The sequence below is a fragment of the Panicum virgatum genome, chromosome 4K, assembly GCF_016808335.1.
Source record: "Panicum virgatum strain AP13 chromosome 4K, P.virgatum_v5, whole genome shotgun sequence".
Classification (NCBI taxonomy): Eukaryota; Viridiplantae; Streptophyta; class Magnoliopsida; order Poales; family Poaceae; genus Panicum; species Panicum virgatum.
The window spans coordinates 39,545,883-39,561,619 of record NC_053139.1 but is presented as its reverse complement, the minus strand read 5'-3'; the positions used below and the strand labels follow the sequence as shown (position 1 = coordinate 39,561,619).

The window sequence follows — 15,737 nt, the reverse complement described above, 5'->3', positions numbered from 1 at the left end:
TTTCAAAATAGAATACTACTTTGGAGAAGTCGTACAAAATTTTGGACTAAGGATTGGAGGTGCACTTAAAAACACCAATTTGCACCCTAGGTGCACCATCCTCTTGCAATTTTCATGCTAAAAGATGCCGGGACAACCATGCATTCCATACTACAATTGTCATAGAGACCTCCACACTCTACATCGGGGCCGGGTCTCATGTCGCCCATATCCCCACCATCAAATAAATCACCCACGGTATGGTAGTAATCCTAGTCAGATGTCTACGTTGACTAGGGATGACAATGGTGAATTCCCCACCGAGGAATGCCCGCCACATCTGTCCCCTTGAGCGAGGGGAGTGTCTTCCCATCCTTCATCCCTCTCCCGGCACAGGGAATTATCTGCGATGGGGTCCCCATCCCCACCTATGTGCCTTTCGCCGGTCACTGATTTAAGCTCATTTGGGACATGTGCAGAAAGGTAGACAGGAGGGCATCGTGCTGAACTGCAGACTGAAGGGCAAGCTTTGAGTCCTCGACCACCATTAGAAGCAGGAGCACCTGCACCTGAGAAGTCGCGTGGCACATCATGCGTTGCTGTCTAGGATGGTAGAAGTGGGGTAAGAGGCTTGCTATAGGAGAAGGTATGAAAGGAGGCTGGCTCAGCTCCATTTGTGGCTGCCGACGAGAGATTCGCCGCGTGCCCGCGTCGTCGTGAACCCCTTGCGCGGTAGAGTGGAGGGAGAAGGTGTCATGGGCCTTCATGGATTCGTGGGCCCCCAAACTTCGATTGCTTTAAGCGACAAGTCTCAATTTTGTCTAAATAGTGATTTAAACCTATATCCATTGCAGGTTCTGGAAATCCGGTTGAAATCGCTCCTGTTTCATAAAAAAATAATCGCACCCCGCGTAGCTTACCCCCGTTAGACCTGGCATGGAGTAGCTTTTTTTTTCATTTTCTTCCTTGGGACAATAAACTAGGATTTTTTTAGGGAACTAAGGATCAGTGCCCCCTTGCCATCCCAAATGTTGACAATTTCGTATAGCTGCATCTTTATAAACCTCTACGTGGACAGTCACATTATGTGCCACAAAATACGATCAAGTTGTATATCTAGTGTTGTTTGTATTCCTGGTTTGAGTTGGCCGCAGTCTAACTGAATGTACAGAAGAACTGAGCCCATTTCTGACGACGATTATACGTTGCAAGCCATAAAATTTTTAGTGTCCGGCCTACTTATTTGGTCCGAAACACCGAGATAAAACAGGCTGAAAAACACATTGCTTTCCTTCATAAATCCCTTATTCAATCCGTTACAACAAAAACATTCTGTTTCACTGCTTGTTCGTAAAATCGGAGAGGGATTGGGCTATTGGACCTGCTTATTCATGTGACAACTCACCCATTAATGAGAGGGATCAAACCCTCAGTGATGCTAATTTGAAATTTTATTGACTAAATTAACATTGGATTGATATGAAAGAAGTTAGTGCAAAGCATGTACTTTACTATAGAACTAAATTGAAGGGTTTGAATATATTTGGAAGCTCCAAAGTTCGAAGAAGCACCACGAAATTGCTAAGTCTGAAAACAGCGATAAATGGCTGAGTTTGGAGGTGAATAAAGTGACATTTATGTAGCAACTTTGTATAAAAGTATACCAAAATAGAAACTTAGATGTCCGATCTTCACAGTGGTACTTTCCTGTTCGAAATCAACAAGATGGTACTTGGAAGCGCCGGGTGAAGGCATTGAAGAATAAATTGAGGGTGGAAAGTGATGTTATTGCAGTTGCTTCTACCAACTGTATGACATATGTATACAATCTTTATCGAGAATGTCAGGCTGAGTATTATAGGCAAAGACAGAGAAATGCAGATGCAAAAATAGCAGAATTTGGGATGAGATTTTAGCTGGAGCAAAGTAGAACGGCAGCTTGGGAATATGAGGAAGAAGCTAGGAGGCAAGAGCATGATATGATAAGGGCAATGAGGAAATAACTAAGAAAGACAAATCAAATTGAAGTTGAACTGAAGCATGCCTAGGATATTAATCATGTTAGTCAGACTACCTTGGCAATATATCGAAATATTGTGGAAGCTAAAATTTAGAGACTAAAAGAGTAGTTCATATGGATGAAATGAAATTTTCTCTAAGCGATTGATCATGGAAAAAATACAAGTACATATGCAAGGATAAATTGGAGGGAATCCACCACCTCCACCTCCTGTTGATCCTGAAGGACTTGCTCTGTGCTTGCATATGTGCTTGCAACTTGTTCTTGCATTTCTTCCATGACCAATTGCAAAGAGAAAATTTCATCCATATAAACTAATCTTTCAGTCTCTAAACGATTTATCTTAGCTTCCACAGTGTCTCAATATATTGCCGAGGTAGTCTGAATAACATCATCAATATCCTAAACATGCTTCAGTTCAACTTCAATTTGATCTATTTTTCTTAATTGTTCCCTCGTTGCTCTTTTCATATCATGCTCACACCTCCTAGCTTCTTCCTCGAGTTCCCAAGCTGCCTTTCTACTTTGCTTCAGCTGAAATCTCATCCCAGATTCTGCCATTTTTCATATGTATTTCTCTGCTCTGCCTATAATACTCAGCATGACATTCTTGATAAAGATTGTACATGAGTCATATAGTCGGTAAAAGCACCTGCAATAATATCACTTTCCACCTTTGATTTATTCTTCAATGCCTTCACCTGGCGCTTCCAAATACCATCTTCTTGATTTCGAATAGAAAAGTATCACTGTGAAAGTCGAACATCCAAGTTTCCATTTTTTGATACTTTTATACAAAGTTGCTTCATAAATGACACTTTATTCAACTCTAAACTCTGCCATTTATCACTGTTTTCACACTTAGCAATTTTGTCAGTCTTTGCTGAATTTTGGTGCTTCTTCAAACTTTGGAGCTTCCAAACATGTTTAAAACATTATTCAAACCCTTCGATTTAGTTCTATGGTAAAGTACATGCTTTGCATCAACATCTTCCATATCAATCCAATATTGACTTAGTCAACAAAATTTCAAATTAGCATCACTTTTAATCCCTCTCATTAATGGGTAAGTTGTCACAATTCACTGTTCCTAAATTTCATTATTTAGCGAAGGTTTGGAGGTAACAGCAGATGAGAACAGCCCCACTTGGATGCTCAATTCAGGAAGCCAAATGCTTTGTAGGATTCAACACAGTCACGGAGGGTTTCGTCTATAGGCCTGAAGGTCCATCCTAGCTTCTGAAGTTTCTCCGAATTGTATACAAAATTTTCTTCCACTTCCACAAAGCTACAAAACATCGAAACACGGAAATAATAAGCTCCAACCAAGGTCAAGAGTGTAAAACTGAACGGATGAACAAAACGAACAGGAATTCAGAGACATTAGAGTTAAAATCCAAGCCCGTTAAATTTTGTGCATGCATGCAAGTATTAAATCGATATGAACATCGTTCTCCTATATCATGTCTAAAGGTGTGGTTTCAGAACGAACTGAAGGACTATCATAACACGAAAAAACATTGGAATTTTATTGTTGTTGACAAGTCAGCTGCATGTTGCCACCCTTCTCTTGTTAGGTTATGACGTCCATATGTATTATAGATGTGCAGATAAAAATCAGCTATTGAAGTTCCGAGAGGGACAAACTGTATGCTTACATGTAGGAGACAATAAAATTATTTCAAAGGAGGCGACTTACTTCTTGGGATAAGGGTAAGTTGGATATAAGTTCTTCAATATGCTTATCATGTCAGAAACTTTTATTGGATGTGAACTGCAGATGTATCGTCCAGATGCCTCTGGTTTTTCATATGCCAGAAGAAGAGCATCAGTAACGTCGCGAACATCCACAATATTTCTGAGCCTATTTTCAACGGTGTCACGATCCCCTGCAGAAGAAATGTATTTATTTAAAAAAGCACTGAGCATCTAAACTATGTTCTTAAACTAAACAGCTTGATTTCAAGTAGATAAAGTACTTTCCAGCTACTGATTAATATGCTTTATGAATAATCAGAAACAAGCAATAGAGAAACACCGTTAAGTAATACTCCATCTACTTTTATAAGGTGCAGACGTATATCAAGATTTAAACTTTGCAATCTTTGACGACTATTAATTTTTTATTTTTATAATGTAAACTTTATATGATTGGATTAGTAATCAAATATACTTTACCATGATTATAAGTTTATAACCATAAGTGATATAATATATGATAAATGAATGGTCAAAGTGTTATTTGGAAGATCATGCCATATTATATTGTGCCTCATACTGAATTCAAACCAGTGGGAAACTAACATGACATGACAACCCTACCTTTGAAATAATTAAGGAGGATTTTGCTGCTTGCATTTATTGTAGATTGCATCAAGGGTCCAAGTACCAATGACGGGCAAATAGCTACAACATCCAGCCCCGTTTTTTCTGCATAAGCAAAGGCCTCACGTTCTGCCAGAGTTTTGGAAAGGTTGTACCAATCCTGCAGGGTAATTAAAGAAAGTAATTTTTAGGCAAGCCAGAACAGGAAGTTTCCATTGAGAAAACACAAGTCCATCAATAGTTTCCATGGTTACTAGAAGGACATTATAAATATGATACAACAGCTAGCCCAATGTTATGATCCTTTCCTTTTTGGAAGACCAGCGATAAAATAAGGATAGAATTCATGGACAGTAAATTTCAGCATGTGGAAATAGCAAACAGGGGGTTATAAATCATATGGTGCTTAACTGTAAATTAAGACTGCACTAACGAAATAAATATGTACTAATCAGTTTAGCCACCAGATTTGCAAAAAAGAACACGGAAAGCTGAAACTGTCATGAAAGGAAAAGATAATTCCTGTTATCTTATCTCGATATTCGTACATAAATGTTAGCATGAGCAAAGACATTGCTATACTAAGGATGAAATATATCACCTCATTCTTCCTGCAGTACTCCTCATCTGACCAGCTGTCTTCATCAAAAGCCTTGCCCTTGGGCCAGTTAGGATTATTGGACACAGCTGCAATAGAAGACACCACCACAACTCGACCAACTTTTGCCTCATAGCAAGCCTTTAACACATTGGCAGTACCTGTGACAGCAGGACCTATGACCTCCACCTGCAAACCAGTTTTATTACACAAAATGCACAAAATGGGTAAAGTATCACATTACATGCTTACATTTACTACAAAATAGCACTGAACAAACAAAAGAAATGTATGTAACAGATTGCATGAGCATAGGACTAGATAGCTAAGCTAACATGATGCCGTGCAGAGAAGAAGTGATAAATCATCATATTTCGTCATAATTAAGTTTGTAGGGAATCACAGATCCCAGAAAGAATGGTCAAGATATTGCACATTTCACGCTTGTTTATATAAATATTCAATGAATTAGCATTTTTTTCCTGTACATGTAGAATTGGTAATTTGAAGGATTTTCAAATTTTCCCTGGTTTATCAAATTAGATCTTTAGGAAAATTATGTGTCTCAATTTATATTTCACATATAGTTGGAGCCTTGTCAACAATTGCAGCAGTTGCAGTCTAGAAACAACCACACTGAAGCATCTATAAAATATAAAATAGACGGGAATAAAACCTTGGGAATAAAATACAAAATAGATGGGAATAAAATATAAAATAGATGTTTTTGACAAATTCACCTCAGGGTTGAAGGATCGACCAGAGGGAACAGGGCTAGCTACATGGAAGACACCCTCACAGCCAGAAACCGCTGATGCAACGTTGTTGTAGTCCAGCAAATCAGCTTTGAGAAGCTGCAACCTTTCCCCAGCATCATCCAATGCCTTGAGATGAGCATTCTTGCTAGCACCTACAAAAAAAAAAAACAAGCTATAGCTTCACATATGTTAGCACGCCGATTCCTCCCGCAAAACCGTTAGCACGCCGATTCCTCCGGCGAACTCAAGGCGGCGGCGTGCTTCGCTTCCCAGTGCGCGGCCTCTCCTGGTGGCGACCACGCCCAGATCAGATGATGAGGCCCTTGCCGGAGCGCCGGGAGTACCGGCACGCAGCACCGCGCCCCAGCGGAGGCCCTGCGGCAGCAACAACAGCTCCCACGGCCGAATCGACTGGAGCTGAACTGGCTCCGACGCCGGCCAGCGAGCGAGCACCAGTAGAGGCGTAGAGCCCAGCGCACCAGGTGAGGAGCGATGGGGGCTTCGCTCCGAGGTAGAGGTAGCTGCTCTCTCTCTCTTCTCCACTCTTCGATTTGTGTCGTGCGTGGCAGGGCCTTGCGCGCGTGGCGAGGTGCCTCTGTCACGCCGCCGCCGAAGAAGGGAACGGCTCGAGTCCACCTGGCCACAAATCCAGAGAGGTCTAGGCGTGGAGTTTAACATTAACCTTCTGTTTGTCTCAAAAAAAAAATAACCTTCTGTTTTGGTACTCTCGTTTCCAGGTACATCTTCCACCTCTTGCTTGAGGGGTTCTACCAACTTCTTCCAGTTTCAGTTCAGCAAGAGTCCTCTAAACTTTTTGAGGCTCTGACAATTTAAATCTCACGAGTTTTGCACAACACAGTTCAATGTCTCTTATTTGTAATGTTTTTAAATAAATCCTCAATCATAATTTAGGGGATGGGATGAAATCATTTCAGTGAGGCTGTAGAAGTCAATTTTGGTGCTTATGATTATGGGAAGTTTATGTCTGAGTTTTTGGAGTTAAAGCAGCAAGGCTTGGTAGTATTCCAATGAAGGCTATTAGGACCAACCTGGACGCCGGAGCACGAATATTGACAATTTATGTGCCACGAAATCGATAGGTCCGGAGTGAATCTAATCCCTGATTTGAACTAGATGGACAGTCTATTTACATGTACAGCAGACAGTCTAATTATATGTATTACCAGGAATCACCTATATTCCTGGCTATGACAATGCATCACAAGTAATAAAAGCTGTCAAAACCAGGCCTACGCATACTTGGTCCAGTCCAGTCGTCCAGACCATCAAGAATTCAAGATAAAACAGGTTGGAAAATACAGTGCTGAACCTCTTGCTCCCGCGTGATTCCATTCTTGAATTTGTCACAAACACCACGTTCAGTTTCACTGCTTACATTAATCAAGAGGTATTGGAGGGATGGAGCTGCTTTCCAACTGTTTAGATTAGATTATTTAGCACGAGTTTGGAGGTACCAGCAGACGAAACAATCCCAGTTGGAAGCTCAATCTAGTGCCAGTTGGATGCTCAGTTCAGAAGGCCAAATGCTTTGTAGGATTCGACGCTGTCACGGAGGGTTTCCTCTATAGGCCTGAAGGTCCATCCTAGTTTCTGGAGTTTCTCGAAACTAAAAACTGAGTTCTCTTGTGCTTCCACGAAGCTACAAAACATCAAAAACAGAAAGAATAAGTTCCAACCGCATCAAGAGAGTGTAAAACTGAATGGAAGAACAATATCAACAGGAATTTTGTGGTTCACCAAAACATTCATGAGTGAATCCCTCAATGCCATTGAAAATTGTATGAATTTCTTCAATGCCATTAAAATTCTTAGGTTCCCCTAGATGCTACTAGATAAAATTTGACATTCTTCCTGTACCATTTCCGTTAGCTGCCGTCAGAAAACGGTTAACTGACGAGTAAAATACCCTGCTTCCACGCTGTAGGCTCTGTTCTCTGCCCGCTGCTCCTAGAGCCACCGCCAGCCCGCCATTTTCCACTGCCTCTTCACGCTCCATACCAGCCAAGAAAAACGACCCACAGGATGTTGCGAGGACACAAGGTTCGCTCTAGTGTTGGTTGTGCCGTGGCAGCGTCTCGAAGAACTTCATGGCGCTTAATGGCCAGCAGCTCTAACTCTTCCATTTCCATCATCAAATCCTCAATTTGAGTTGCAGCTACACATGCAATTGGATGAATTTGGCACCTGCATTGAGGCTTGACTCCTTGCTACAAGTGCTCAAGCCCCTGTGGCATGCTGCACCACGTCACGCGTGGGGGAGCAAGAGGCGCCGGATTGCTGGAAGTCGCGTGGCACAACAGTTGAGCAGCAGGCAGTTGCAGAGCGCAGCGCACAGAACCAAGCCCGGGGGTTGCCACCGCCCGATGCCACTCTGCGCGCATCGCTCGACGGGGCGTCTGCTCCTCCTGCGGCCACGGCAGCCACCTCGCACGCCGTCAGACAATCATATGGTGGTGTCGGGAGGCGCGTTGCAACTCTGCCAACATCGGCATGCATCCAACGGTTGCTGCCACTGCGCCCTGCCCGGCACACTCGCCACCGCTGTGGCATGCAAGCCAGCTTGTGCGCATCATTGCAAGCAAGCAAGCGAGAGCCCATGCTTGGAAGCAAGCAAAAGCAGGCAGCATGCACCATGCGCTTGCTGCAGCAGCTCGCCCATAGGACGGAAGTCAGCCAAAAGCCCGAAATCGAAGTCGCCATCAAGCAGGTGCTTGTGCTTGATGGTGCTTAGCTGTGGACCCATATAATCAGTGGAACAAATCTAACGGCAATGGCATTGAAGGGAACACAAATTTGAAATGGCAGTTGAGAAAAACAAAAAAAATATTATGGCACTGAGGGGCCCAATATAAGTTTCAATGGCACTGAGGGAATATACTCAACAATCATACTAGAATCCAAGCTCCCTCAATTTTGTGCATGTATGCAAGTATTAAATCAATATGAACGACCTGCTTCTACTGTGCCTAATGGTGCAGTTACACAACAAAGTAAAGAACTACCACAGTACCACACAGTGAAATTTTATTAGTTGACAAGTCGGATGCATGTTTCATCGTTCTCTTGTTAGGTTATGCTATCCGTATGTATTATAGATGTGCAGATATGTGCAGATAAAAACAGCTACTGAAGTTAAGAGAGGGATGAAACTGTTTGCTTATTACATGTAGGAGAAACAAATCCATTTCAGAGGAGACTTACTTTTTGGGATAAGGGTAAGTTGGATACAAGTTCTTCAATATGTTTATCATATCAGAAACTTTTATCGGAGGTGAACTGCAGATGTATCGTCCAGATGCCTCTGATTTTTTGTATACCAGAAGAAGAGCATCAGCAACATCACGAACATCCACAATATTTCTGAGTCTATTTTCAACGGTGTCATGATCTCCTGTAGAAGAAATGTATTTACTTCCAAAAGAAAGCAGTAAACGGCATTAAGTTGGTAAAATGAACATCTTGATCCTTTTTTCTCGAAAGCGCAGGAGAGCTGCGCATCAATATATTAAGAAGAAAAAAGGGGTGGAGAACCCCAAGGTGTTACAGATATCAGGGCCTGTAACCCACCCTTTTAACAACTGGAGAGCTAACTAACTTTTACTTTTAAATTGAAACTAGACCGGAACTCAAGACCACACACTTAAGTGGCTGCAGGTGCTTGGGCAAGGAGGAAAGAAATTCCTCGAGCCCCAGCAAAGGACCAATGCAGCAGCTCCTCATTTATGTGTGAAACTATGGTGGATAAACTAGGAACGGCTCCATCAAAGACACAACGATTCCGATGGTTCCACAAACTCCAAGCTCCTAAGATAACAATGGAATTTAAGCCCTTCTTCACTTGACCTGAAACCCTCGTGTTTATGTTTTCCCACCATTCTTCAAATGACGGCTCCCCAACCTAAGTAGATGAATTACCTTCCAGCTATTGATCAATATGCTTTATAAATGAATAATCAGAAATAAATGATAGACGAACACCATTGAATAGATTATCATTTTAATTATATAACTGAATATGAAACAATAAAAAACTAACATAGAATATTGTGAAAAATACCTCTAAAATAATTAAGGAGGATTTTACTGCTCGAATTTACTGTAGGCTGCATCAAGGGTCCCCATACCAAAGACGGGCAAATAGTTACAACATCCAAACCTGTTTTTGCTGCATGAGCAAAAGCCTCACGTTCTGCCAGAGTTTTGGAAAGGTAATACCAATCCTGAAGGATAATGGAAGACCCGTTAGGCAAGCCAGAGCAGGAAGTTTATGATGCCCGAACACAATACCAGCAATAGTTTCTGTGGTTAGTACAACGACATTATGTGATATAGCGAGACCAAGTAACTGTTAATGATTGCTTCCCATTTGGAAGTGCACTGAGAAAAATAAGGAAAGAACGCATGAGATGCAAATTTCAGCATGTGAAAATAGCAAATAAGGAATTACAAACTATATGGTTGTTAACTGTAAATCAAGGGTGCTGGGTGCATACTGGATATAAAGCTCTAATAATCAGTTCACCCTCCAATTTGGCTAAAAAGTATCTCGGAGAAGTATGCCGATATTTGCACACGAATATCAGCATGAGCAAAGGCATTGCTATACTAAGGGACTACTGTATCACCTCATTCTTCCTGCAGTGCTCCTCATCTGACCAGCAATCTTCGTTGAAGGGCTTACCCTTAGGCCAGTTAGGATTACTAAACACAGCTGCAATTGATGACACCACCACAACTCGCCTAACTTTTGCCTCATAGCAAGCCTTTAACACATTGGTAGTGCCTGTTACAGCAGGACCTATGACCTCTACCTGCAAATCAGTTTTATTACATAAAATGCACAAATAGGAGAAATCTATCACGTTACATGCTTATTCTATAAATAAACCAAAACTTACATGCTAGCAGCCTAGCACTGAACAAGCAAAAGAAATGTAATATGTAACAGGTTCTATGAGCAATACAAACAGATAGCCAAAGGGAAAATGATGCTCTGCAGAGCGCAGAAGTGAGAAATCATTATCTTAGTTTGTAGGTTCTAGGGAGACGCAGATACCCTAAAAGAACGGTCAAAATATTGCATATATCATGCTTATTTATGATATTCAATGAATTAGCATTTTTCCTATAAATTAGAATAGGTCATTTGAAGGAATTCTGAAAAAAAAATCCCTTGTTTATCAAACTACTTTAGGAAAATTACATACGTCAACTATACTTCACAGAGAGCTTGCAGTCTTGCCATGCCAGCAATAGCATCAGTTGCAGCCTAGAAGTAACCGTACTATACCTTCTATTACTGCCTTATTTCATCTCAAAATTTTGTAAAATAAAACAGATGTTCTTGAAAAATTCACCTCAGGATTGGAGGACCGACCAGAGGGGACAGGGCTAGCTACATGGAAGACGCCCTCACAGCCGGCAACTGCTGATACAACGCTGTTGTATTCCAATAAATCAGCTTTGAAAAGCTGCAGCCTTTCTCCAGCACCTTCCAGCGCCTTGAGATGAGCATTCTTGCTAGCACCTAGAACACACACAAACTATATCTTCACATCTATATAACAAATTTCTTGGTTCATGATTGCAAAACAAAAATGTCGGTCCATCATAACGAAAGAAAAGGGAAAACTTGATTTGCCTTTGTTTGTCAGGTCCTGAATTTTTTAGGCCTGCTGTTAGTGAGTGCTCTTTTCCTTTATTTCTGTTTATTTCAGGGTTTGCATTTGATCTTTAACTTATTTTAGCACAAAGATGTGCGGCTCTCCTGATTCTGCATTCCCGAGAAAGTCATATATATTAAGCTAGGAGCTTTATGACCTACTTTTTCTTTAGTTGTTTGAGGTTCCATTTCATTTTCTGGCTAGAAACTGTGCGCTGTATGTTTTACATTACTTTAGATGGCAAGGGAAAAACTTGTCTTTGACATCGTTTATTTTGCTATAGCTTTCAATGGCTGGACAGTTCCTGCTACCAATTTAATTGACATTCTAGGAGGGGGGAAAGGGCAACATGTATCCAAATTTTAAAATTTTCGAACTACGTAAAGCTATCTTCCAAATCCTACGGACTACGAAAGCTGTAATAGATTAATCTCTCACAAATCCCTACGATTCCCCATCACCCTGAGGACAATATATTATCGCAAGTTCTCAACGAGGTAGGACCACATAACTTGTTTTTGTGTAAAAAATCTGGATCTTAAGAAGGCTTCAGCTCCCAAGGAAATGCGGAAAATCGAATTCTTCCGTGCGCATATCCCTCGACTACGCAGGAATCGCCCGCCGCGCAGCCAAGAACACCGGGGCGCGACGAACGGATGGAGAAGAGGTGGGCGTGCGAGCTTTACCTGGGTCGCGCACGGTGCCGCGCACCGCGTAGTGGCCCCGGGAGAGGAGGAGCTTCACGAGCCACGACGCGATGAAGCCGCCCGCGCCGGTCACGCACACGCTCTTCCCCGCCGCCTCCATTGCTTTCGGTTGCTCCCCTCCCTGACTTGGACAATCCCCTGTTGAGGTCACGCTGCCGCTGAACGGCCAAGTTCCAGAGTCCAGATTCCAGAGCCGTCTCGGCGTGGTGTCATCCATTTTGTACCCATTTTTATTTTTCAGTTCCTCTTTTTGGTTTAGTGTTAACAAAATTCTTTTCTTTTTTTTCTCGCTTTCTTATTATTGCTCGAATAGTCCTACCAACCTCTAACAGTTTTTTGTTTTTTGCTTGGAACTAGGGATGCAAGTCCCATCTTTTTAGGTCAACAGGTGGATCCAAAATTTAATAAAATAAACTAGAATGACATGCTACGTAAGTAATTTGGAAGAGAAAATGAACTAAAACGAGAAATTTAAAAATACCAATAGGTACCCACTTGCATCAATACATGGAACCGTTCATTTTTTATTTAAAATACAATCTAAACGGGCCCTTGGAAAATTTGGGGTTGTTAGGGAAAGTAGACTCTTCTCTATTTTTGTATATGTCAAATGTCGTAGCATATCCAATAGTTTCTAATTTCTTCTCTTCAAATTTTATTGTTTGCCAACTCCCCAGATGGGTATGGAAAGACAAAAAAGAGTCAATCTCCAAATCTAAAGATGAGAAGTTGTGGCCCCACAAGGTTAATTGCACGGGAAACTTTCGTGACTGGCAGACATGAGCTTCTTGCAAATCAGATTGCCGGCGATTTAGGGCACGATAGGGTTTGAAATTTGGGGAAAAAGAAAAAGGACCGCGAGGGGGTTTCGTTTTACCTCTTACTTGCGCCGGTGATGCACCGTGGCAGCCGAAATCGGTGTGGGAAGAAATAGCAGCGGTCTATTTTGTGTCGAAGCAGGGGCCCAAATTCCATCTCATTGTCTTCGCCATGGGCAGCGAGATCATGTGGAGCTATCTCATGTACATCCCGCACAGGTGGGTGGTAGTGCCACCAGTCCAATTCAATCGATCGAGGCAAGACGAAACAACAGATCACGATGAACAAGTGGGGAAGAAGAGGCGCAACGAAAAAAAAGTTGTGGGAGTCCGATCGGGAGCGACGGAGGTATGCGTATATTTACGCACAAGGCAAGCCAATATGCCAATTGTTAGGAGATGGAGAACTATTGGAAAGTGGTTTTTTTCTTTTTCCAAAAAAAACAATGATGGGAAAGCGAGATGGGGAACTATTGGTGATGCTCTCCGTTATCAGATGAAGTAGTTTTTTAAGCATAAAATTTGAGCTTGTTTTATATGTATGAATAATCCTTAGGTGGCGTTTTGGATGTAGATATTAGGACTCGAAATTAGAAATTGGAATTGGCAGCTGCAAATGTCAACTATTTGGATGACTTAGAATTCGGAATTGGAAATCAATCTCAATGCCAACCGGTATTCATCCCATGCATGTGCCCCTGGTCTCAATACCGAGCCGCACCCCTCCGTATTGGAGGGCAGTGTCTTTCCCCGTCCTTTTCGCATCTCTCACCCTCTCTCCCACCGCCGGCCAGCATTCGCTTCCTCCACAGGAGAGTCGGGCCGCCCCCTTCCGCCGGCGAGCCGGCGAGCTGCGCTGCCCTCCCCCTCCTCCGCCAGTGAGCTGCACTGCTCTCCCCCCTCACATCGCTCTCCCCCTCCCTCCGCCTATGAGTCGCGCCGCCATCACTTCCATCTGCCTACGGGGCGCACCGAGCTCCCTCACTCTGCCGGGTGAGGGAGGTGCGAAGGAAGATGGCGAGCCCCGCCATGGTCGGGGCGCCCTCCTCCGTCTTCCTTCCCGGCAGCTCCCTCCGCCGACGCACCCGAGCGAGTGGGAGGAGAAGAAGGCCGCGGGGTGAGCGAGGAGCCGCGACGCCCCTCCCCTATCCTCTTTCGCAGCGAGCTCATGCCCCTTCGCCCGCGAGCCGCGCGGTTCCTCCCCTACCTCCATCCGCGGGCAAGCCCCTTTGCTGATAGGCACCTCGTCTGCTCCCCTCTGGTGCCGTGGATCTAGGAGGGGCACCACCACTCTCCTGTGTGCCGCGATGCCAGCGACTGTTGCCGGAGTAGTGATCGTCGGTCAGGTGGAAGAAGGGAACAAATACCACACCCAAACATAAAATTGAATTGAGTTGTTTTCAAGGATGCCAAACTCCAATACAATGACATCCAAACAATAGAATTGGAATTGTATCTCATTTCAATACCATGGTTGATTTGGTATTGAACCCAATTCAATTCTAGGCCCTCCAATATCGACATCCAAACGGAGCCTTAGTTTTCCAGATGTACAAGTCCAACTTTCTATTTCCCTTTATAAGGATATCCTCACGAATCAAGTAAGACTTGATGGAGGTGAATTATGTCTTTAGGCTTGGAAACACTCCAACTAACAAAAAAGAAGAACGATAACCAACATTATCTGCGTACTATAACAGCAAACTTTATCTTCCTGTTTTGCAGTCTTCTTGATTAATACAATAGCATTGATTTTGGCTCATATGTTCTAAATATTTTTGTAAGTCCATTGGTGTGCCAAATACAAATGGTGTGCATCACTGCATGGCATCTCTTGGTCACTCAATGTCACCTTTTGCTATGTACCTTCAGCGCTGTCTGCCTGTCGCTGAACATCATCTCCAGTGGCTGGCCTTCCAGCCCAGTATCTCTAGCTACTTGGAACTAAACACAAGGTCATCGCTCACTTGCAGGAACCTGCCGTTGGTTTTCGAACAAAGGTCACATCAAGACATAGGGGATGTAGCTGTGCTAGCAACATGTCCTTGAAGATGACTCGTTGGCATATTTGGATCTAGGGAACCATCTCTTCAGCAGGTCTATGATATCATGCACCTCTCTTTTTTTTTTTTGAGAGAGGAATCATGCACCTCTCTTGGATGGGGCATTGCAGAATGCAGATGTATCATGCACCAGTCTTCCCTTCGCTTCGATAATAGAATTTCACTAAACGGGCCTTTAGGCTCTAACGCTGCAGTTGGGCCTGAGGTGACCAATGTGTGTGATGGGCTCTTTTCGGTCCTTTACAGGAGGACTTTTTACTGGAAAAGTCATTTTTGCTTCCCTGTACTTTGAGCCGAGTCCGCTTTTTCGCTCTGAACTTTAAAACCGTCCGACTAGCCTCCTCGGACTCTCAAAACCAGTTGCACGACCTCCTTGAGCAGGTTTGAGGGCGGTTTTACTATTTTTCTTTTATATTTATTTTAACTAAATATTTAAAAAATCATAGTAAATCACAAGAAAATTATAAAATAGAAAATCCAATTTTGTTGGACTCCATATGAATAGATATACGCAGTGAACATATTATATGGTATATTTTAGTATAAATTTTTGTTATATTTTTATATATATGGTTTTATGTAATTAATTTATAGCTACAGTTTTCGTCGTCCAATTACGTTGAAATTTTTATGGCGAGCTAATCATTATATGATTGAGCTGTAGTAAACATTTGATGGGGCGTGATTTGGCTTCGATTCAGCTCAAATCGACCATGCATCGATATAACGTTTTGCTCTACCGGCTGCCACAGGAGTTGCTAACCCCCCCCCCCCCACCCCCCCCA

General features: G+C 42.7%; 1 protein-coding gene across 3 annotated transcripts; it reads right to left on the bottom strand.

Annotated features, from left to right (window-relative positions):
- Positions 1–1,251: 1,251 nt before the first annotated feature.
- Positions 1,252–12,261, bottom strand: LOC120703960 (cinnamoyl-CoA reductase 1-like). Of its 3 annotated transcripts, none has more exons than XM_039988185.1 (6): positions 12,051–12,240; positions 5,663–5,832; positions 4,926–5,111; positions 4,322–4,484; positions 3,699–3,888; positions 1,252–3,287 (listed from the first exon to the last, which is right to left on the bottom strand). In XM_039988185.1, exons 1-6 carry the CDS (start codon positions 12,169–12,171, stop codon positions 3,155–3,157), a joined length of 963 nt encoding a protein of 320 aa, XP_039844119.1. In that variant the 5' UTR covers positions 12,172–12,240; the 3' UTR covers positions 1,252–3,154. The 3 variants fall into 3 exon arrangements, with proteins under 3 accessions (XP_039844119.1, XP_039844118.1, XP_039844120.1); XM_039988184.1 differs by lacking the exons at positions 1,252–3,287; positions 3,699–3,888; positions 4,322–4,484; positions 4,926–5,111; positions 5,663–5,832 and adding exons at positions 6,789–7,340; positions 8,903–9,092; positions 9,759–9,921; positions 10,327–10,512; positions 11,059–11,228 and having other exon boundaries at positions 12,051–12,261; XM_039988186.1 differs by lacking the exons at positions 1,252–3,287; positions 3,699–3,888; positions 4,322–4,484; positions 4,926–5,111; positions 5,663–5,832 and adding exons at positions 6,789–7,340; positions 8,903–9,092; positions 9,759–9,921; positions 11,059–11,228 and having other exon boundaries at positions 12,051–12,261.
- Positions 12,262–15,737: the final 3,476 nt, after the last annotated feature.